The following is a 24,560-nucleotide window of genomic DNA, read 5'->3' as shown; positions in this document are numbered from 1 at the left end:
CCCTCCCTCCCTCCCTCTCTCTGAGAGAGATTTCCAGTATCAGGGCCACTCAGAAATTGCCTTGAGTTACACAGATTCTGTTATTTATATTTGTGATGCTATCTTTTATAAATCTTATTTTCATTTTGTGGTTGACATTCTCTCTCTCTCTCTCTCTCTCTCTCTCTCTCTCTCTCTCTCTCTCTCTCATTTTCACTCTCAGTCAGTCTCACTCTCTCAACTTCATTTCTACATGTGGTGGAATGAGCAATTGCTCATTCAAGAAAGCATTAACAGATGTCTGCCACCTTAGCCAGCCCTCCCAGAGGCAAGCAGCTTGTCCGTTCTATCCCTCCACCACCCCTAGCTCCCACCTTCCCCCTTTTCCTTGACAAATTGAGGGTGGCAAAGTCCATGGTTCCATGTTAAATCAAAACTCATCAGATACACAAAGCACACAAGCAGTATTGCAGCTGTGTGAAACAGAGAACAGTACAGTATGTGTCTATATGCTGAGTTACATTTTGATGTACATAAAAGTAGTTGATTCACTGTGCCAGAATCATACCTAACCACCCTCTAGGAGGGGAAAAGAAAAAAGTATTATTCATATTATCTACTGGTAACATTTTCATTGCATGTTTTATATTTTAACATTCATTTGTCTCATACCAAAAGCCATAGTAAAGAAAAAGGATATAATTAATGTTTGCCAGTGCTGATGTAAGATAACAGTCTAGCAGTACACTGGAACTTTCTCATGGCTTTAAAGATATAATTGAGTTATTCAAGTAAATCCTTTGTATTTTGTTGCTAGATGCCTGTAGATCGTTGGCTTTTCTGCAGTGAAATGGAGTGTGGACTTTTAAGAAACCCAGCACATACATTTCTCTCTTCATTTCTCTAATTACAGTTTTTGGTCTTGCTGATGAAGGAATTTACTTCGAGTTTTAACCATATTGAGATGCCATGAGCTTACATCATTTCTGTAAATCTTGCTCCAGAAATGTAGTATGTGAGCCATAAGAATGAAAAGTAAAAATATATAATTACATTGTGCACTGTAATTGTGTCTATGCTCTAAGATAACCTATATCTTTAAGTACAGTAAGTTGATTAAACTCTGGTTAGAAGCAATTAAAACTCTTGTTTTACTGAAGAACATATTTCTAACAAAGCATAAAACGATTAAAGAAAGAATATATCCCACAGATGCTACTGTCAATGAGCAACACTGCTTTCTCAAGACATTAATATTTAGTTAATCTGGTATATTTATTAGGGGACTAATTAATACACAGATCACTATAAGTACTATACTATATATACTATGTATAGAAACTATTTTTCTGGCTTTTAGGCTGAAGAAGCATTTAAAAAGAATGTTTTGTCTTTTTCCTCAATAAAGAAACTGGTGTTAGTTCTGGAGTAAGTGATTAACCTATTTCCATTTTCCATCCCAGTACCAGAATGCTGCTGGTCTAAAACCAAAAATCTCTTGACTTATCATATTCGATTAGGCAGAACTGCAGCAGCTAAATTGAAAATAAAATAAATAAAAGGCATAAAGAATCTTCTCTGTGCCCTATATTCTATGACATCTTTGGGATATTTAAAGACTTTGAAGACTTTTTAAGTCAAGAATAATCAGATGTGTGAAAATTCAAAGGGGCATTTTTTTGAGGTGGAGTGAGGCGTTACTTTTAATCCTGTTAGAATCTACTGTAATATAGCTAGCATGTACTATACTACTCATACATTATATCATCCTGTTGTCAGAACTGAGATTAGACGTCTGGGTTTAAGATGAACTATCAAACAGTAATACCTGGCCCTGGGTTCGTTAACTTTCTTTTAACCAGTCCCAAGCCCGGATAAAATGGGAGCGTTGCGTCAGGAAGGGCATCTGGTGTAAAACCTGTGCCAAATCTAATATGAGGACCGCTTGATCCACTGTGGCGACCCCGAACAGGGAGCAGCCAAAAGAAAAAACAATACTTTTTGAAATTTTTAAAATGTACACTATATGGCTATAGGCTGGAAAATTGGAAGTTAGATTGTATAGGCTATGTCATGCTAGGGAGGAACTGAATCACTGCATGCCAGACCTCAAAGATTAGTGCAACATTAGTTCCCAACCTCACTAATAGGCTTGCAGAAATCACCACATCCATGCTCCAAAATCTAGTAGAAACCAAAGAGAAGACTAAATAAGATGTTCAAAAGGACATATGGATGTGATGGTCAGGTGTCCACACATTTTTGGGCATATGCTGTATATAATTGAAACCATGCATGTGTTTATATGAATGGTACATATACATATGAATGGTTAGAAACACATCTGTGACTCCGCTTTTACCTCAGAATCTTACTGATGAAGACATAAAACTCAGTGACCTCTCAGTGGAATGATCCATGGTGTGTAAAATATTGGCAAAAACAGGCAGTATATTAGACAGATGCAAACTAAGTGGATTGACCCATGATACTGTCAAATCGAGGCTGGTAAGAAAAAAAATAATAAATTTGCCCTGTTTGGATAACTAGGATGACATAGAGCTAAAGAAAAAATGACTTACCTTTATGAGGGTGTATCTTTGAGACAATCCATACCAAAATGTCTTTTCACATTCCGGGTACTAGTCAATATTTAAAATCTGACTACTCACATTCTCTCAGGACACAATCTCTCATGCAGGCTTACTCTTGGGAACTTTTAAAGCCATAAAGTATTAGCCATGAAAGCTATTTGCTTAATTCATCAGCTGTATGTAGGATAAATTAACAGCCAAACATCACCTCTTGCTGAGCAAATCTACTCAATGCACTTAGCATTTTCAGATATGCAGTTTCCATTTTGTCACTGACAATTTTTCAAAACTTCATTAATACTATGAACATTTTGAAAGAGCAAAGCATAAGAAATAGCCAGTGTAACAGATAATATCACATATCCCAATGCTAAGGCCTTGAATAGAATGACAAGAAAGACAGAAAGCCTGCATACACTCATTTGCAATGCAAGTAAAACATTGTAGCCATCACTTTCACATGGCAAGCAAGATTCAAGGATAAAACTTGACAATGCATGCATAGAGAAAACATCCCAATACCAAAAGTCATGCAGAGAGAAAGAGAAAAGCAACTGAGAAATCCTCAGCATGCCTTTATGTCTATATGCTCTAAAAAGCAAAAAAATAATAAATAAAGATAAGCACATCTGGAGGCAGCACAGAGTGAAAGCAGTACCTTTAATTATACAATATAATATAATAATAATTTGGTAATTTACTGAAGATTCCCAATAGCATTTGGATAAAAAAGAGGCAGAGAAATTAACCTAGCATTGTTCTATGTTCTTTTTAATTTTTTTTAAGCTCTAAGAGAAAAATATTTTAACAGCAAGGGCAACAAGAATTGACTTGAATTGATTGAATTGAAATGTGATGTTATATGAACACTTAATTCTGCCTTTCACATCTGTGTTTGCAGGTGCTCACTACGTATTCACTTAATTCACTATCAGCCCTCCACCTTGCTGATGGTAAATCAGCCTCCACCCTCCACCCCAATCACCACATCCATACAGGTTCTTAGCAGCATCAACATACCTGTCACATTGACCTCTACTAGGCCAGTCCGAGTGCCGATGCTGTTGGTGGCATCACATATGTATGTGCCAGAGAAGTCACTTGTCACAGGCCCCCTGAAGAATAGAGTGTTGTTTCTGATTTCCACATTTTTGGGCAGGGATCCGTTCAATCTGTCGGTCAAAAGACACACAGGAGTGAAATTTCTTTCAGGTTAATTAGAATACTAGAAACCTAGATTAAATACTAGAAACCCACCAAACACACAAATCCACTAAAATATTGCTTCCTTCCTACATGATCCAACCTGAGCAGCATAGGATGTCAGGCTGAGCTGGTTTCACTTTGCATATATCCCAAACATTTGCACCTTAATTAGATACTATGAATAGGTTTGCCTTCATCTTACCTAGTGAACACAAAAACTCTTACACAGCTTTTATATTGCATTTTTTACAGGTTTTCAATGCATCACATTGTCTGTACTCAAATTGTGGATATGTTTAGATTATTTTCTTTGGGTCTGCTGTTACTTTGACTCTTTCAGTAGTCTCAGGTACATAAACTTGCCAGGACAATGAAGAACATACACCTCCTAATTTCCTTTTCTACCCCTACTTGTCATACAGGTATACTTGACATAATTCACATAGTTATTCTTTGTAGATCAATTGCTACAAAATTAGTTTCATCTAGTCTATTTCATCTATCATCTGTTAACCAACAAACTTGTCAAACAATTTTAATTACTTGGTAGTGGAGAAAAACACTATGTTAAACTTTCTAATTCACACAACATTACAAAAACTTAAAAAAAAAATAAAAAATAAAAAAAAAAAATAAATAAATTGGCTGCCTCCATTTGGTCATTAATAATTTAAAAAACGTGCATGTCTTTGATCTAGATATACTGAAGAATACCAGATGACCCTATGATTCCTAAAACATATAATAAAAACATCTTCCTTAAGGTTTTTTTTTTAAACCAAGATCCTCCCAGATGCCAAACAGTCTTCCCATTTTAAATGCTAGCATTCACTCCAAGCTGTGAAGTGGTAAAGCTGATGAGAGAACTTTAGGCTCTGGACAAATTATTGAATATCTGCAGTGCTTCTACTGTGCACTTTGTAATTATTAATCACTTTCATTTAATAAACACAATGAGATTTGGGCAGAGCATGAGCTACACTAGCTGCCAAGACAAAATTATTCTGGACACCAGATACCAGGAACTGGCACTGCAACCTTCATCATTTTGGTCCAGGATAGAATTACACATTGCTTAAAACAAGATATATTATTATTATCTTCCTCATCAATTATTTAGGCATAAGTATGTCCATATGTTACCCTGAGAATGTGTGCAGTGGTTGTACATGCATGTTTTTACATGTATGCACATATGTGTACATGCCTCACAGCAAACCACAGTTGACCTCCATAAAGCAGCTCCAGGGAAGCTTCACAACACATTTGGTGTGGGCTGTACATTGCTACAGTGGCTGTCCTCTCCAATCAATCAGTACCACGGTGCTGTCTCTCTTCCTATTAAAATCTCCCTCTCTTTCATCTTTATCTTTCGTTACAGTTCCTTTCTACTCAACCCTATATCCCACCTATATTTTCCTTATTCTTTCTGTCATCTCTGTCTCTGTATTTTATCCCCACCAGTCCACATCTCTACTCCCTTTCTGTGTCCATCTAACTCAAGCTCTCAACCCTCTCATCTCCCTAATGTAACAGAATACTGCCTCACAAGCCAGCTGCTGTGCTTAGCAAACACTGAACTTTAATATTTGCATTATGCATAAATCAGCAACAAGAGGGTATATTTACATAGCTCATTCGTTATTCAAAGCAGCCATGATAACATCTAAGGCAAAATACGTGTGCACAATAAAAAATGTACTACAAACTGTCATGCTGATTCATCAGGACTTGAATGCTGATTCAACAACACTATTTTTTCTTTCTCTCACTCACATACTCACTACTTGCATAAAAGGCTTACTGTCTTTTTTATGTACAAAAGAACAATGTATCTGTATGCATATACTGTATATCTATGTGTAAATACAGAAATACATGAAGAGAGAGAAAATGCAATCGTTATTTTAGGCAAGACCAAGCAGTCCTAACCACCTGGCAATGTGAGAAATTAAGGTGATTTAGACTCACGATTTCCAATGGTAGCTAGTGACAGCTGGATTTGCATCTGCTTCACAGGTGAGTTTAACGTCCTGACGGTTCAAGTACCAATTCCCATCAAAACCTTCAATCTTTACCTCAGGTTCATCTGTTAAAAAAAATAAATAAATAAATAAATTTCGATTAAACTTTATTCATTCCCTTTTTTACTTTAATTTGAACTACTTTAAGATAGTTACTTATGAAAGAACAATCACTATACAAAAAAGGACCTGTGGAGTCAACCAGTGTGACATGTTATTAAAGCAACAAAGGGACATAAATGATTATTTTTATTTTTTAAGATTCTTCTTTTGTCAGGTTGTTGCTAATATAATTTGTAATGAAAAAATCATCACAAAGCAGCTTTACAGAACTTAAGAAATATATTTAAAAAAAGGTGAAGATTAATATTAGACAAAAGTTCAAGATTAACATTAGACTTATATTTAAATGTGCTTTTGCGCATTTGAGGTGACAGGTGACTGTGCCTAGGAAGAAACCTTGAGAGGAACCAGACTCAAAAGGGAACCCATCCTCATTTGGGTGAAACTGGAGGGTGTGATTATAAATTTTTAGAAACATCAGAGAGTGTTATTATAAATAATATCCTTTCTACAGTCATATACAGTCTGACAATTGTGTATTTATTAGGAAGATGTTGTCCTCAAAGAAAAAACTTTTTAAATTGAAAAATAAAGAAAAACAGAAGCATTTTCATTAGTGGTATCAAATGTACCCCACTGTGTATAAATACTGCACTTATATACTATTTCAGTGTATATACTGAGGAATGTGACAGTACTATACACTATGGCTATTCTCTTAAACAGCTTCATAAACAGAAAGGTCTTCCCTTCCCTTCCAGTATTCCTTAAACACACTCTGGACAAGCCATGTCATTAAACTTCCTTCCTCTTGAAATATCTCATGCATACCTCTGATGTATGTTTGGGGTAGAAAAAAAATTACTTAAAAAAACATGAAAAACATGACTTCAAACCAGTCCCCATACTTTGGACAAATATAGTTTATATACAATTTATTTGTCTTGTGAAGAGGTTTTTAAAGGGTGTTTGTCTTACACTGAACATTGAGGATGACGCTATCGCTGAAGTGCTCAGAATTGTAAGTGACAATGCATGTGAGTTTCTGGCGGTGACTCTCACGACTTGGCACAATCTCATAGTTGCTGCGTATGGTGACTGTGCCATTGGGGTTGCGTGTCTCCTGGAATGATGCTTTGCCCTTTAGCTTGGTATCCCACTTAATAACACTAGGTGGCTTTCCATTTGCTGACAGACATGTGGCAACGGTCATCACGTGCTTCTGGGCCCGTGCGATGATGATTGGAGTTGTAAGCATCATATGTGTCATGGGACGTGCTAGGTAAAAAAAAAAACATAAAAATTTGTGATTGTGTAAAGTTCAATTTGCATACACCATAAAGATTTTAGAACCATTTTTATATCATCTTTATAAAAGCTATATTTGCTCAATTCCAAACAAATCCAGTTCCTAACATTTCTAAGTTCAAAGGAGATGAAGGTGGTACTAGGGTATCAAAACACACACAATAATCTAATCCAATTAAATAGATCAAAATGAGTTTGCACTAGAAGCTGTTTCCATTTCATTCCTTCTAACTGCAAGAGGTGCATGAAGGCCATCTAACCCCTTCTTTGCATGTGCATACAACCATACATGCAAAGATATCAAAACAAGGTAAGGTAGGGCTCTGGCAATTTTATAGGCTATTTCCTCAAATTAGGTTGTAACGGAAAAACAATGCTGGCAAAGGGGAAGTACTACACAAAAGTTTACCTGTGATAAAGCTTGATAAAAAAAAAAAAAAACACAAGCATTTCACTTCTAATTACTTTTTCTTTCAGATGTTTACTCTCTCCCCTCTCTTTATTTATCTCTTGTTATTTAAGTTTTTTGTTATGTGTTTTTAATTAAATTGTGTGTGTGTGTGTGTGTGTGTGTGTGTGTGTGTGTGTGTGTGTGTGAAATTATGCAAAATGTACAAGCTGACTGGAAGAAACATAACTTAGTCCATGGCTTCTTCTTATACAATACAGTCCCACGTCAGGCACAACATACTTTTGCACACATTACATAGAAGCATTGAGATCAGTCAAGAACCTCTGAATCATAAACATATCTATTTATACAATAAGAGACAAATGCAAATAATACTTCCTGCATAGTATATCCCATCCATGCATTTATAACATTTACAGCAGTTATATAATAAAGTACATTGTAAATTAATAACAAATGATTAATTGTAGAATATATATAGTACAGAGAATAAATATTAGGCATCTTTATGACTGATGTCTGATACCTTTTTGATGTCTTCTGTAGTAGTTTAGTTACAAAAAAAAAAAAATACACATTAACAAATATTAAATTTGTGCTAAAAAACTAAAAAAAAAAAATCAATGATACAAATGACTTTTATGTGGAGGCCACTATGTTCTGAATGCTAATAAATGTAACCTATGGTTTGTTTAGGTATTTTATTTTCTTTAAGAAAATTTTCTTTAATCTTTACTATTTTTACCCAAGGTGCGAAAAATTATTGGGCTAATTGTATAATGTTGAATATATTGTATATTTTAAGTAATTCATTTCAATAATTAATTATATGCTCACATACATATAAATCAAAAAGTATACGTTCTTGCAATAAGAGCCAGAGTTGCGTATGCATTACCATAGACAGTGAGATTGACCATATTTTCCCTGTTTCCTGCTGGGAAGGTGGTATACTCGCAGATGTAGGCAGCCTCATCTGAAAGGCGCAGGTTGCTGAGAACAATCGTGGTGTCCTCAAGTGAAGGATTTGCCTGTGGCATGGCCATGTGCTTGAAGGTAACACGGTCTTTAAAAGCAGGCAGCACAGAGACACCTAGAGCCGGGTTGGCGATGGCCACATTCTGCTTGGTACCATTGAAGGACTTCTGCCAAGTGACCTGTGAGATCTTCACTGGGGGCTTGCTGTTGATGAATCGGCAGCTCAGCTCCACTGTTGAACCCACAAAGCCAGATATTTCTGGGTCCATCTGCACAGACTGCCCATTCCCCACTGTAAAAGAAGACAATCATGTAATTAATCGTTAATTATAATAAAACAATATTATCCAAAATAATTTTAACATCCAATTAGAAAAACAGCTTAATTGCATATACACTGAAGACAAATAGACTAGAGCTCAAAAGGTTAATATGAAATTCTAGATAAGAATTTAATCTACTATGTTATGTAAAACATCTTATTCTCACTTATTATACGTGTGATAAAAACAACTGGAACATTGTTGTTACATCTTAGACTGACTGCTAAGAAATAGTTCTGAATGTCATTTAGAAGTTGCGACAAGAAAGAAACTCTTTGTCTATCTAACAGACATCGAGCAGTTCAACCAAGAAAAACAACAGTAATGATAAAAGCTGTGAAGAACCCAAAAACTAAACTCTGTGACCGACAACCACCACAGGCCAGGGGTGAAGTTATCACAATCAACCCTTCATAGAAGAGAGCAGAAATGTAGAGTCCATACAAAATGCAATCTATTTATCAGCAGTTAGAATCTAAAGTCCAAATTAGAATTTGCAAATAAATAGAGAGATGAGCCACAAGCCAAAGCTCTGGAACCAGGACTAGCCTACAACAAAGTCATGGAAAGTGCAACGTTTGGGAAAAGAAGAAATCTGCTTGTGATCCAAAACATATAAGATCACAGGATGCAAAAAATGGACATGGTGACATGGTTTGGGCTTTAATGGCGGCTTTTGAAATTGATCAGCCAATCATTATATATGATGTAACTCATGAACAGCAGAATGAATTCACAGAGAAATGCATCCAATCTAATTGGGAGGAACTTCATCATGAAAAAAGACACTGACCTGAAAGAGTAAAACAAAAAAAAACTTAACTGGGGAAAAAAGTTGAAGGTTTTAGGTTGGCCAAATCAATCAGTCCTTGAGCTAATATTTCGCCTCCTGAAGAGGAGACTGAAGGGAGAACCCTGAAACTGAAAGAAGCTATGGTACAAGCCTAAAAAATCTAACAGTTTGGTGAGGTCAAAATGTTGCTTCTTGGAATTACTGCAAACATGATATATGCAAACCAAGACTTTTAAACCTTAAAACTGTTTCTTATGCTTTTTTATATCACCTAAAAATCAGGTGATCTGCCACTAAAGGTGCCATATTCTAAATGATCTAGGTAACAAAATTGGATTTTAAACAAAATTCTGATCTATCATCATTTGAAAACTCAGTTGTCCTTAGCATATACTGTAGCAAAAAAATACCTGAACTAACCTTGTCGGTGCAATTCAGTAGTTGGAAAATAAACTCCAGTAAGTGGAGTTTCCATATGTTTTGCAAACAAATACTTCCTGCTTTGCATCCAAACACTTCCTTTCTTACTGTAGGTGGTTACAAAGCCTCTTCCAGTGGTGGCTACACTCTATCAATATTTTAATAGAGGTATTTTTACGAGTAAGACCGCTGGGACTACGCAATTATTGTCTTCCTGATGAGGAAGGCTTGGAGGCAGCCCACCCAGCACCCCTGTAAAAAGCCCTTAACGCAGAAATTCTGAGCAAACCCCCCAAAGTTCACCAACTTTAATTACTCCACTTCTAAACTGTCTTGTGGCAGCACAAAATACCTATTAAACAAAACTTTGCTCACTCCTGTGTAAGTGTGCTCACCCAAAACATGTGCATCACACTATATAAAACCGAAAGCTACTGTATTTTAAACAGGAGTCACTCTAACATGTGCTTTGATTACTTTTTATAATAATAATGTGATATACACAGATCAGCCATATCATTAAAATCACTGACATAAGGAATAACATCAATTATCACATTACAACACCATGTTCCATGGAATGGGATATATTAAAAAAAGAAGAATATTTTATGTGTCCCATATACACTGTACAATCTTTTCTTTGCATATCCTAGCTTTTTCAGAAGTTAGGGTGAGAGTGCAGGGTCAGCTATGATAAGAGTACCCTGGAACAGAGAGGGTTAAGGAGCTTGCTCAATAGTGTCAGCTTGAGAGAGAGGGGCTTAAACCCCTCACCTTCTAATTCATAACCAAGAGCCTCAACCTTTGGGCCACCATTGAAGCAAGTGAACAGTCAGATCTTGATGAAATGAGCAAGTGTTCTGAGCAACAAGGGACAAATTGGTATGGTTAGATGGCAGGGTCACAGCATCTTCAAAAATGGCAGGTATTGTGGGGTGTTCCTGGTGTGCAGTGGTTAGTACCTAACAAAAGTGATTCAAGGAAGAACAATTGATGAACCAGCAACAGAGTCATGGGTGCTCAAGCCTCCTTGATATGCTTGGGGAGTGAAAGCTAGCCCATCTGGTCTGTTCCCACAGAAGAACTACTGTAGCACAAACTGCTGAAAAAATTAATGCTGGTTATGAAAGAAAGGTGTCAGGACACACAGTGCATTAATTACTGCACAGAGGACTACATAGCTGCAAACTAGTCAGACTGTCTCACAAGACAAGGCTGAAAGGATCTGCTGCTAACATCTTGATGCAAGGTACCACAGCACATTTTCAGAGATCTTGAGGAGTGAAAGGAGGAGTGAATGGGTCAGAGTTGTTTTGGTGGTACACAGGGCACCTACACAATATTAGGCAAGTGATATGTATATTTGCAAGATTATGTTTAGCATATGAGAATACAAAAAAAAGCAATACATTCATTCATTCAACTTCAGAATTTCTTTTTGTCCTGTTTAAAGTGATTGTAACTGGAATATCCAAATGTCTCATGTGAAACTATACACTTGCCAAATATCCACACAACTTAAAGGTACTTAAAAAATGTCTTCTATTATTTTCTGTCACATCAATTACAATATACTGTACATTACAGTCATGAGCAAAGTTAGGGTATCTTCTTAATTCTCCTTAAGAGGTCATTTCAATATAATAGCGCAAAGACAGATTTATTTCAGGTTCTATATTAGTATATTATATTTAATTGCTTAATTTGAATTAATTGCATGGGGTACCTTCCACAATACTGGTATAACTGGTGTCAGGTTTGTCGGCCTGCTTGCTTCTACATGTTTTTTTATTTGCATGGAAACACTAACACTTTTGTGCATTAATGCAGAGATTTTATGCTTGTGCATCTTACTGAAAAACTTTTTTTTTTTTTTTTATCATTGGCCACTCTTTCCTCACTACTTGTTTCTCCTCAATTTTTATGGTGGGATCACACTAGAAAGCAACCTTTTTTACTTTCACCAGACCTGGGCTTTTTATGGCCCACGGGCCTCATCCGGCAATTTAGGCATCTCTCTCCGCCCCACGAGGTCAATCATAAATTAGAACATAAATAAAAAATAATTTTTGATGTGGGCGCAATACACCTATGTTGCTTTTATTTTGAAAATCGTGCCTGTTTTTTAATTAATGTAAGGCTGTACATGCGTAGCTAAACAGCTACAAGTTTATTGTTTGGTGTTTATTGCTTCTTTAGGTGTATTTTTCTGTTTTATTTACCATAAGTACATATATTAAAATAAATATTAACAGAATCTTTATTCTTTATTCAATTATCTTTATTCGTCTGAATACTAGCTAATCAAAATATTACATTTTGTTATTTTGCAATAGTAGAAAATTTATATTTAGCAGAATTAAGTTCAAGTTATTGTTGTTTTGGCCCTCCAGCACAGCTCAGGTTTCTCATGTGGCCCCTTATAAAAATGAATTCCCCACCCCTGCAGTAAGTACAACAGTAGTGCTTTTTCCACTCACACAAGAGACAAACTAAAAGCAACACAAGCGAAGCGTGATGAAGGGTGATGCAGGGTTACTGTGCTATTCTCCTTGGTGTCAAACACTCACACATACACACACATACACATACATACTGTCTTGGCCTTTGTGTGTGTGTGTGTGTGTGTGTGTGTGTGTGTGTGTGTGTGTGTGTGTGTGTATGTGTGTGTTTGTGTGTAAGAATGTGTGGCAGTGGACAGATGTGTCTCCAGTGAGCTCTTGCTTCCTTGTATAAGAGATTTGGGTTAAGAGGCCCAGGTGAGCTTCATCTCTTATGGAGTTCATTATGCCTTCAGATGCTGTATAAGTGCTTCCTGAACGGAATCATCCCAAAACACATGTGTGCATACACACAAACACACACACACACACTCTCTCTTAAATAACAATCTAACTGCCATAATATACATAAGATACAGAGATATTCATACTTTAATACAATATAATTCATACAAGAACCCTCTTAAGACATCTGTTTAAACTCAACTTAATATAAGGCTACTATAAACCATTTTCTGCAAAGAAAAGAAATTGGCTGAGGAACAAACCTTTAGAGAAACTCTAGTTTCACCCTCTAGCAACATGTTAAAAGCTTTTAGTTGTAGTCACCAGTGGGAAGAGTGTTATTCAGTTGGAAATCTACAAAAACTGACTGTGAATTAATCTGAATTCATGGTATAGGTCTTTCCTGGCAAGAGTGAAACTTGCTTTTCATGCAGCACGAATATCCCAAAGCATTTCATTGGAATATGTGTTCCCACATGAATAAATATTTATTTAAATGAAAAACAAAAACCACAAAGGAAGTAAGACTGAGACCTACTCAACTAATCCTGGAGAAACGTGGTGAGTGCTACTGTTTTTTCAATAGAGTGTACTTCTGTAATGTTTCTGCCTCCATTATTCTAAAGAAAATATGGTTGTTTTTAAATTTAAAACATAAATTCTTTTTAAATATTTATTGAATTGGAACACACAACAATGTTACACACATTTGTGTAAAAGAGACTTTGTCTAATTAAATATGCATACATTTCCATCTTTAAAAAAAAAAACATGGTTATGTTGAGCTTTGACATTTATATTACTACAGAGTAAGAGAAAGCATGTGCTGGTTACAATTTAGCGAAAACTCAAAATAAGTAATAATTAAAATAACTGAGAATGCCAAAACTGTAATTACTACCTGTAGTGTAGTGCAAATACTGATGACACAATAAACCAGAACAAGCTGTAGTAAGATTTCTGAAAAAAGTATATACAGAGTATGTGTGTGAACAAGCAAATACATTATACATAACGTCTAAAAGTCTGGACTCTCTTCTGACAACAATGCATTTTGAGGAAGAGGATTGAAAAAGTGGCAACAGAAGCAAAAACTAAAGGGATTGTAGAAGAACAGCCACCATGTCCTACCACTGAAGCAATTAAAAAAGAAGCTCTTTTTCATTTGTGCCAAGAATGAAGCAATTTAGGAACAAATTAGCAGCACATTGTAACAACATGGCATGAGTAGAATGACAATTTGGTTTGCCATTGTTCTATATCTAAATTCTACCAAATTCATTGTAGGTGACATTTGTTTTACACTGTAACCTGTGGTATGGAACTTTAATCATAAATTCAGTTGGGAGGCTATAGCTTTGAGTGACGCAAAGCAGGACATTTTCAGTAAAGGAAAAACCCAAAGGCATTTCATGTGAAAGCATTGCTATTATTTCTATTATTCCCAAAAGCTGGTTGCTGTTATTAAGCAGGTTTGCAATTAGGTTTGAAGTGGCATTTAAAAGAATGTTGACCTTTGATTATTGAAAAAATTAGACCTTCCTACATTTCTATATCCTTGTGCAACTGAGATATGTTCAAGTCTCCTGTCAAGTGGGAGTACACAGGAAAGACTAACAGATTAACAATGTCTGACATTGCTGTTGATCCTAAATCACCCATCCAGAGGAACACCTGTGTCCATGTCTAACTCAGCCAGCATTTTTGCCCAATACAACTTGCATTCAATATACAAGAAAACATCAAGAGAAATGCATGCTTTACAATATCTAATATAACTCAACTGTCAATGTCAGCTCTGTGGCAGAAAGATGTAATGTCTATTCGCAATATCCCATGAGAGTGAGGCACTGAAACAATGCCAGAAAGGGGAAAACAGACAGATTTACTCCTACACTGCCTTCCTGCTTCAGTCTCCATGCGCAATGCAGCAAATCAACAGCAGCCCTGGCATACAAGGTTCCAGAGAAGGTATAATTACACATCTACAGACCCCCCAGTCTATGTAAACCAGGGCCTCCAGAGGCTCATTTAGGGGTGGATAAGGCCCTTGCAAAACAGAAGGAAAGAGACTGTAATTACAGTGTGCACACTGGAGATGCGGTGCGCAGTAGGAAAGCAAATAAAGAGAAAAAGATATTAGAGATTTTTTCCACTGGAGTACTCATTAGGAAACCATAGCCTAATCATTCACAAATATATTAATTGGTGAATGCAACTGTACATGCTGCTTTTTTGCACCACTATTAGTCTATGGCCTTAATAGTGTTCATCACAATATCATCTCCCTGATCACTAAATGAAATTCTGCACACAATCCTAAGAAGGCTGTTCTGTCATGGTCCCCATTTACTTCGCCTACTCTACAATGAGCAACATTTGCTGTTCCATTTGTCCATATGGCCTCACCCAGCACATGTTAGACTACGTACAAAGCTGCATCAGATTGAACCTTAAGCATCATGCAAGTACCAACAACTTAATGTCTAGCATTATAACAGTCATCAGAATCAACTGCAAGTAGTTCTCTTCATAAAAGCTGCTGTCCTTGCAATCACGCAATATTGTCAAGCAATATTATCCTTCTACAACTGATAAATAACCTTTCTTTGTGCAGCTTATTTGACCAGAGAAAATAAAACATACCAAGATCCAAAAATGAACATGCAAGCCTACGTTGATAAACTTTGGTAGGTTTCTCAATGTAAATTTTGTACACTCCAGAAAGGAAAATGAATTCCAAAATGGTTAAAAATGCAATCAATGATATAAATTTGTAAAAAAAAAAAAAAAAAAAAAAAAAAGGAATTTTTTTAATTAACTCATTAAAATCAACAAATACCTGCTTTTGATTATCATATTGTCCTACCTAATATAGTCATGTCCAGTTCCCACCTATCATTCCTCTATACCCATTACACATCATCCAGGGATAGTGAAGGTTATCATGTTCTTCCCCTGAGACATGTGAAGTCAGCTGACCACAGCTTTTCAAACAGCTGCTCATGAAATATCAGGGGAGGAGGCGTAACACACTCAGAGGAAAATGCAATTTGGCCTCTTCTTCATACATGAGCTCACAGATGCCCATGATTGATTAGTGTTGCTGTATTGATAAAGGGAAGAGCCGTGCCATTTCGTTCTGTTGGTCTTCCAGCTACGTATGGTTGTGTCGTGTTCAGGATTCAAACTTATTATCTCTGGATGATAGGGTAAATATTTTTTTATTGGGCCATGTCGGCGCCCCAATTTTCATTATTGTAACGTTATCATCTTAACTGGTAAATGAGGCATCAAAATTCTCAATAGATATTAACAGAGTTAGTAAAATGAGATAAGCAAAAATCTGGTACTTTATTTCATTTCCTGTTATCTGCCTCTGTCTCTTTAAGATTTTTTCTGGATCCCTAACAATTTACATGTATACAAACTATTATTTCAACACAGGATATTTTTTAAATAAAAGGGCATCCAGCCATTTACTACATTCTGCTTATTTAGGATGAACAGCATAGTTCCTGAAGCATACAGTATATTAAGCCATTTTATTGTGCAAGCATGGATGTGCAATTTGATAATGACTTTGGTGACTAATTGGGAAGACAGCAAGAGACAAAAGAGAAAGGACTTTACTCGTTGCTTACTAACTTCCTAATACAAGTAAGGGTCAAAAAGTCATGTAGCACATTTAAGTAGACAGCAGGGATCACAACCTTAAAAACGTGTAATGGTAATGGTTTCCCCCATATCTGTACCAGCAAGCCAATTTATAATTTCAAATATGCCTCTGTTGCTAAAAATTAGGTCAAAAAGAGTTGTCTCAATCTGGCAAATCTGTGAGCTCCATGAAATTGATTCTGGTTGGCTAAAAAAAAAACTTGGTGAAAAGTCAATTTTCAAGTCATGTTCCAGAGAGATATGTTAAACTGCCATTTATTCTCTCCACCATATGTCAAGAATATATTGTTTGAATAGAAGTATCAAGTTTTAACAAACATTTTTAGAGTAGCATAAGACAGTGAGGGCACAGACACAGTCAATGAAGAAAACAAGCAATACTTTACTCTTGCTTCTGTGACATACACAGGTTTCAACATGAAAAAAATCAATCTGAATGATTTGCATGTTAAGGTTTAGAATTATTATATGAACTTCAGAAGCATCCAAGATTTGTGTTCTGTATAGTAACCTTAATGCTTTAAGTGGTGACTTGGTTTATTTGATTTATACATCTAAATAGAGTGATGCAGTGGTGCTTTAGTCTTTTAGTTTGTCTCTCCTCTACTGCTCTGAACACTCATGCATAGCTTTCATGCTAATACCACTGTCAATGCCATTGTGTCTTCATCTAGTACCAACTAGCCGAGCCAGGTCTCTGCTGCTATTTAGTGTAATGGTTTTGTATATCTGCTTTGCATTGTGGGATTTCGAGCCTTGTGTTTTGCTGTCTACACTACTAACTCCTGTTTGATTTCAGTTTAATACCACAGTGAACATCAGTAAAAAATGGTGTGCAAAAAAATAAGCTTTTTCTGTTTTTTCAACTGCAAAATCTGATTCTTATCACTTATACACAAAGCACATCCCACATATTTAGAAGAATATTTTATGGGTTTTCAAGACTAGCTCTGTTCTCTGTTGCACTTCCTATTTTCTGTTTTACAGGCTGACCTGTATGTGCTGCTTCCCCTTCCACAAATATTTATTTAGTGGATAGAGATGTAACAGATGGCAAGTATCACTGCTTTCCTTATATGCTTCGTTATTTACCATTAGTACCATCTTATCAGTCTACCTGCCATCTGCTTACCTGAGACTTATGCATGTTACAAGAGCACTAGCTTGCTTATTACAGATCCTCAAAATATATTGTGGCTATAAAATCTACACACCCCTGTTAAATTCGCAAGTTTTGTGACGTACAAAATAACCATCTTTTTTCCACCTTTAATATGATACAGCAACCAACCAAATACAAATAGAAACATTTTAGGAAAAAACAAAATCAAAAGAAGAAACCTGGTCATGTAAATGTGCAAAATTAGCATATCACCGTCTTAATTATCTTTTGAGCCTATGTCCAAAAGTAATTATCATGCACCTGTCATCAATAAAGTTGATAAAGTACGTAACCTCAAATAAATATTGTCTGTTTATGTAGGATTTTCTATACATCTTCTTCATAACTGACTGCAAAAGCTATGATCCACAAAGAGCTTACAAAGGAGATATGGGATCTCACTGTCAAAAAACTACACTGATCAATGTTTTGAAATAGCCCAGGCAGAACCAGATCTAGATCCTATCCATAACATGTGGGATGTAAAGTAAAGGTTGTGCACAAGTGATCCCCTCACTATTTAATACATTTTGAAGAAAGAAGAGTTAAGAGAGTAAAATAAAATTGCCATAAATGTAGACTGAGTGATTACTAGCAAAAGGAGCTTTTTGTTTGGCTTGGGCTCATAGAAAATTCATAATCTACATTTACCATACTTTGTTCAAAAACTTTTGCAAGCCCTGAACTAAGCCTCTGTATGACTAAGAAGCATTTTGAATACTGGCAATGGGATGTTTCACGCAGCCTAACATATCTCCTCATCATACCTCCATGACTTAAACATAAACAGTGACTATTTTTCTTGCCTAACAAAGCAAATATTTTAGAGTTTATATCACACATGCTTCATTTAAGAGGTTTTCTTTTCAACTGTTAAGCATGAAAAAAGCAGGCAGAGAAAGGGTTAAGGGAAGCAAACCTTTTTTGTGTTTTTCAATGGCATAACTTTTCTCCATATGTGACCTTTGTTAAAGGAGAAACCTGCCAGTTTCTGGCCCAAAATAAAGCAATGGGAGGTCAACAGTGCATAACAACAATAAACCAAGCACATCAAAAACGCGCACACACACACACACACACACACACACACACACACAAAAAAAAAAAAAAACAAGGGCACTGTCATGGTTTCGGTTGCACTGAGAAGAAAAGCAAACACGAGTCAGTCACCACCTGCCCCATTAGCCACTGACCTCATCGCTGATACTAGATAATATGCCACCTATCATGTGTGGTTAATGATTACACTCGGAAACAGAAACTAGTTATTTGCAAAAGGAACAGGAAAGAGAAAATTTACATGAGGAGATGATGAGAGAGGAGACAAGGGCAAAAGACTGCTGTGTCTACTGGTATTACAAACACATGCATGCATAAACATGTGCTCATCTGACCCAATATTCTACTAAATAATTAAAACACATAAATACAACAGCTGTGGGCCCTATTGAATAGGGCAAGATAGATGTTTATGTGTGTATGTTTATGTGTTTGGGAGTAAGTGCAGACAGAGGGACAAGAATAGTGGGGACATTTGGCTGGTGATAATGAGAAAACAAAAAAAACTAAAATAAATAAAAGGACCCAAATGGTCCTTTTGGTTACTATGGTGAAGTTTTAAGTGAATGTCGACTGATTTATTAATTAATGCACCATTAAATATTAGACCAGTGAAAGGCCCTCATATAAATTGTTTGTTTGTTTGTGTGAGGTGTGTGGTGTGTGTGTGTGTGTGTGTGTGTGTGTGTGTACAAACAGTCAGTGTGTTTGTGTAAGGTGGGGTTATTATTATTACTGGGAACAGCGATAGTTTATCTTACAAAGCTTACAAATGGTCTTTCATGACTACAAACTGTATTTTTACTACTAATCCCAAGCATAATTGACTCCCTGAATTTGAATAATTAAAGGAGGCTGTAAAATCTCATCATGATGTCAGTTACCATGTGCCTTACTATAGAAAATCATTTCTAGGCATTTGTAAATAGAATAAATCGTTTTTCAATGATCCAGCTCCGTCTCCAGCCTGTAATAACTCATTGTTGTCTTAATTCACAAAGTAGCTCATCAATATATAATTAATTAGTGATGAGACTTAATGGTTAATGGTAACTGATGGATTACTAGCCTAGGACAGCCAGTGCCCCAAGGGAAGATGACAAGACATGGCTTAACAGATTTGTGTGTTTGTGTGTGTGTATGTGTGTGTGTGTGTGTGTGTGTGTGTGTGTGCTGTTGTGTTTGAGTGACACAGATTCAAGATACAAGGACAGTAATTATAAGGTTGTTGATACTGAAAATTGCTTGACTGATGATGCATATACACATATGGACATCTGTTCTCTTCACTGTATGACCACGTCTCTTATTAATGAGACCCAGAGAAACTGTAAAACACAGCACTAAGCCCGTTTACAAAAGCATTGAAAACAGTGTGTATGTTCCAGTTGCGGATGTATGGGGCAAATTAGGCTTGGTATATTCTCCTACTTTTAAGTAAAATCACATATTATAATGCAGTGTGAATGTTTTAGATCTCTTTGCTGCATTTTGTCGAGTGATAATTTAAAACATGTGGCTTAATGTGTGTGTGTGTATGTGTGTGTATGTGTGTGTGTGTGTGTGTGTGTGTGTGTGCTGGAGAGGTGGAGTCCTCAGTATACTGCAGGCTGTAGCCTCAGCTCAGAAAAGCCTGCAAAGCATGAGGAATGGTCAAGCATAACAAATTTGACCCATCTGCTTCCACAGTCAAAATTCCAGACAAGGTTTTTTTTTTGAAGTAGTCATCTAAAACTGCGTCAACATGAGAAAATGCAGACTCACTACAAATAAGAATACCAAACAAAGTAGTAAATCCAAGGAGATTATATTTAATTTGAAATCATCAGTGCATCTGGATGATGGAATTTTGTGCAGTAACATTTAAAGCTTTGTTGAAATTGACAGTATTGTTAAGAACAAACCTGAAGAAACAAAAACAATGTAGTTAATTTTTTCTTTCAGCAAAGCAAACCAATCTCTGCAAGCTAGCTTGTAAAATCAAATCTGAAAGCTTTGTGTGCAGTAGTCTTACTACTTCACCCATTATACAACTTTACAGCAGCTGAGGACAAAACAAAACTACCCATCCCCAAAAATCCTTTTAGAGCCATTTAAAATCTCTCACTCCTTCTATTAGAGGAGGCCTCTGTAGAGTAATGGGAGAGGAACATATAAAAGTTGTCCTCTTTCATCAAAGAGCATGGCTAATTGTAGTGAAGACAGAAAGCAGAGCGGCTGCTGTGATGTCACAGTGTGTAAGTGTGTGTCAAAGATGCATTCATAATGTAAAGCCTCACACAAATGCAAATTACTAACATTCATGTGAGAATTAACACAGCATCTAGAATGGGAACAGTAAGAGAAAAAATTCAATTAGCACATACCCTCAGCTTCACAAGCTGAAAGTAAAAGTTCTGCTGTTGTTGCTATTTACACATTTAACACATATTTAACAAGGTTAACAAATAATACTTTTACAAAGAAAAATTACACTGTGAATGCTAATGCTCTGATGAGTTTCTCTGAAACCTAGCTTAAATCCTCCTCTTAAATCAGTGACAAAACAGTAACAAAAATCTCTGTATCCGTTTGGAACATGTCTTATGCAGGGCATATGGTCATGCATTTTTTTTAAATAAGGCAGATTGCTACACTTAATAACATATATCAAGCATATTGAGAACACTAAAGACTACTTAGGTGAAGTTGAAGATGTGGGATAAGTGATGCATCCGATTAGCATTTTGGAAGGCTCTTCAAATATGATTTGAGAAAACATTTTATTGGCTACCCAGAAGCTTTGACTCTTATTGCAAACACATCATGTGATTCCTGGGAGGGAAAGCAAGAGAAAGAAAGCAAAAAATCACTTCATGTTTTAGTGCACATCTGTAAGACAACAAGACTGCACCATTTCCATAACCATGACCACAACTGATCCTGCCACTGGGTTTTGGGAAGCAATCCAGGTTCCACACACAACCTTTGGTATGCTCACCACAACTCAACTACATTTCACTCACTAATGCATGTGCTGTGCTACCCAGCTGTGTACCAAACCTCTCCTCCTATTCACTTAACCACACACACACACACAAAAAAGCCACAATGCGTGAGTCATTCACTCCAACTCATTCTTTCCCACACACACACACACACACACACACACACACAACTGTAAAGGCCCTTAACCCCAACTACACAAATAAAAAAGTATAAACAAATTTAGTTCATCATTTAGGTTTGACAAAAAAAAGTATAAATGTGCCTGTGTCCAGATCCATCCATCCAGTTTATCTTATTCAGCCTGCATACTATTAATGTCAGTCACACGAAAGGCCAGAGAAAGGCTCAGTCTAAATAACAGTATAATGCATGTCGTTCTGTCAGGAACTTTACACTCCAACTGGCACGGCAGTCTGCAGTGAATCTCACTAAACTTCAATGTCATTATCCAACTGTACAGAACCACTCTAAGACACTCTAAGAGTCAATGATTGAAAGAAACACCAATTAAATTACTTGAATAAAAGCAGCAAGTTATACATTTAATGTGTACCAAAGCTGTCTGACAGCTTAAGAGCTTCTCTGATTGAATTTATTAACAAGCATGATACAGATGTATGCAAGTCACAAGGCCTTTAAATTAAGTGAAAAATGTATGAGTTAAAATGCTAAAGTGCATTTGCACATATGCAAGACTTCAGTCTCATAAATAATGTATAATATCCAAAAGCTAGCTAAAAAGATGTCTGAGTTCAGGTATAGGCCTGATGAAAGATCTGGAAATAGTGTGGTAAGAAGTCATGACTTCCTGAGCATTTCATCTTACAGCAGGCCCTAAGGTATCGCTTTGCTGTAAATAGTATGCTGGAATGGCTGATGACAAGGGAAAAAGAAAGGGTGAAATGTCTTTGTTGGATTCAGTAACTGTGATGAAAATCTTAAATATACCAAACATAGTGTTCAGAGAGCGACACGAAGCAGTGTGACAATGAGTACACTGCCTTAACTAAATGCAAGCCATTTTACAATGTCAGATCTACCTCACAGAAGAAATGAAAACAACAAAGAGGGGCCAGTACAGAATTAAAAATGTGTATAAAGTTAAACCACTAAGACAGCTTTACTACTGATCAGAGCGCAGGGAAAAGAGTTGAATGGTGCTTCAGCAGCTCTATTATCTCAGATTTAAATTACTGTCACTCACTAAACTTTCAATTGGCAAAATGGTGCTGGTTTAAAGTTGGCACTAGTCAAGGACACCAAAAAAATAACCATGTTTCCATGAGGTTGAGAGGTTAAACAATGAATATCTTGGAGGATAATTTGCACAGTAAAAATGATAAATAAAGTTCTACTTTTGGATTTAAGTATGTTTTACCACCCAAAATCAAAGCAGCATCGAACACAGACACTAACTGTGTTTAAGATGGATTAGATTTACGTTGGTATAGATTTCTACAAAGCTGATATTTTCCTACTTACAGTTGACCATTTAAAGAAATCACAATAAACAATTTAATCATCCTGAACCAGGCACGCAGGTTCTTTACAGAGCAAGCATTCTTTACTTTTCATTGTAGAAAAGTAACATTGAATAAATATGCAGCATCTGCATATCTACTTTTTTCTGTTTGTTTTTTTTCTGAATTATCATCTTTTTTTTTTGTTTGTTTGTTTGTTTTTTAACATTGTGGGAAGAACGCCTTGGTGAAATACTTTATAAATATGTTTAACTGACTGTTTAACTTTTAACTGTTTAATCTTTTTAATGGTATAATGCTGAAAGTACAAATGATTTTGTTTTAATGAACTCAAAGCATTCTACATTTATCTTGTTACCTTGGCAGGTACTGTAATTTAAGTAATTACAGAAAATGGGCCTCATTCATCATGGTGGATACACAAATATTTCTTTATAAAATGTTCATAAAAACATTTACACAATAAGTTTCATGTTTGTAAAATGCCCATAATTTAAGAAGAAATGTTCATATCCTGCTTGTGCTTCAAAATGTAAAGAAATAGCAAAACTAACTAAATAAACCTTGCTTAATCGGCATCAAATCAAATAATGTGCTTAATCTGCACAATCATATACAAATTATGCTGTCAAGTTTAAATTATTTTTCATTTATAAAGCTTTTAATTATTTACAGTTACAAAATAGATTTTTTTATGGTTCTATCAAAAAAAGGAATATTGATCTAGGATATCACATCTGAATTTCAATTACTTGCATAAATTTAATGATTAGTCAATATGAAAAACAAAAACAAGGCAAAACTAAAATGAAAAGTTATTTAAAAATTTGTGTTTCTCAAGCCCTAGGATGACTAAGCTGATAGTGTTGGGCCCTTGAGCAAAACCTCTCTGTTCAAGGGGTGCTATATAATGGCTGAACCTGCTCTCTAACCGCAACTTCCTAAGCTGGGACATGTGAAGAAAAGAATTTCACTGTGCTGTAATGTATATGTGACAAATGAAGGCCGCTTCTTCTTCTTCATGTAGTCAAATAACAGGGAAATAATTAGACGCCTTTCTGCAAAGCTAATTTAACTCCGAACGTGTGATCCAAGAAGACCTGTGTCTGATTTTTTTTTGACCTGTATAGATTCTCCAAGAATATGTTGGGAATAAAAATAGCATAGTCCAAAACAATGATTAAATAATGCTTTTAGCCATTTATTCTAAGCATTTACCAGTTCACAGGAAGTTTTATTGCCTTTTATTACTGTAACTGTTTAGTTCATTGCAAGAGTAAAGTCTCTCTCCTTCTTCCAGTCC

The 24,560-nt window shown here is 36.0% G+C and overlaps 1 protein-coding gene across 1 annotated transcript in view; it reads right to left on the bottom strand.

The window, feature by feature from the left end:
- Positions 1 to 24,560, bottom strand: part of nectin1b (nectin cell adhesion molecule 1b) — a 62,248-nt gene that overhangs the window by 8,402 nt on the left and 29,286 nt on the right. The window contains exons 2-5 of the mRNA XM_060877648.1: positions 8,485 to 8,856; positions 6,845 to 7,144; positions 5,751 to 5,868; positions 3,594 to 3,745 (exon numbers count right to left, since the gene is read on the bottom strand). Of these exons, the coding sequence (XP_060733631.1) occupies positions 3,594 to 3,745; positions 5,751 to 5,868; positions 6,845 to 7,144; positions 8,485 to 8,856 (942 nt within the window). The remainder of the gene's footprint in view (positions 1 to 3,593; positions 3,746 to 5,750; positions 5,869 to 6,844; positions 7,145 to 8,484; positions 8,857 to 24,560) is intronic.

This window comes from Tachysurus vachellii, chromosome 9 (genome assembly GCF_030014155.1).
Source record: "Tachysurus vachellii isolate PV-2020 chromosome 9, HZAU_Pvac_v1, whole genome shotgun sequence".
NCBI classification, from domain to species: Eukaryota; Metazoa; Chordata; class Actinopteri; order Siluriformes; family Bagridae; genus Tachysurus; species Tachysurus vachellii.
Note: the sequence above shows the minus strand (reverse complement) of the source record. Positions and strands in the feature narration are given on the sequence as shown.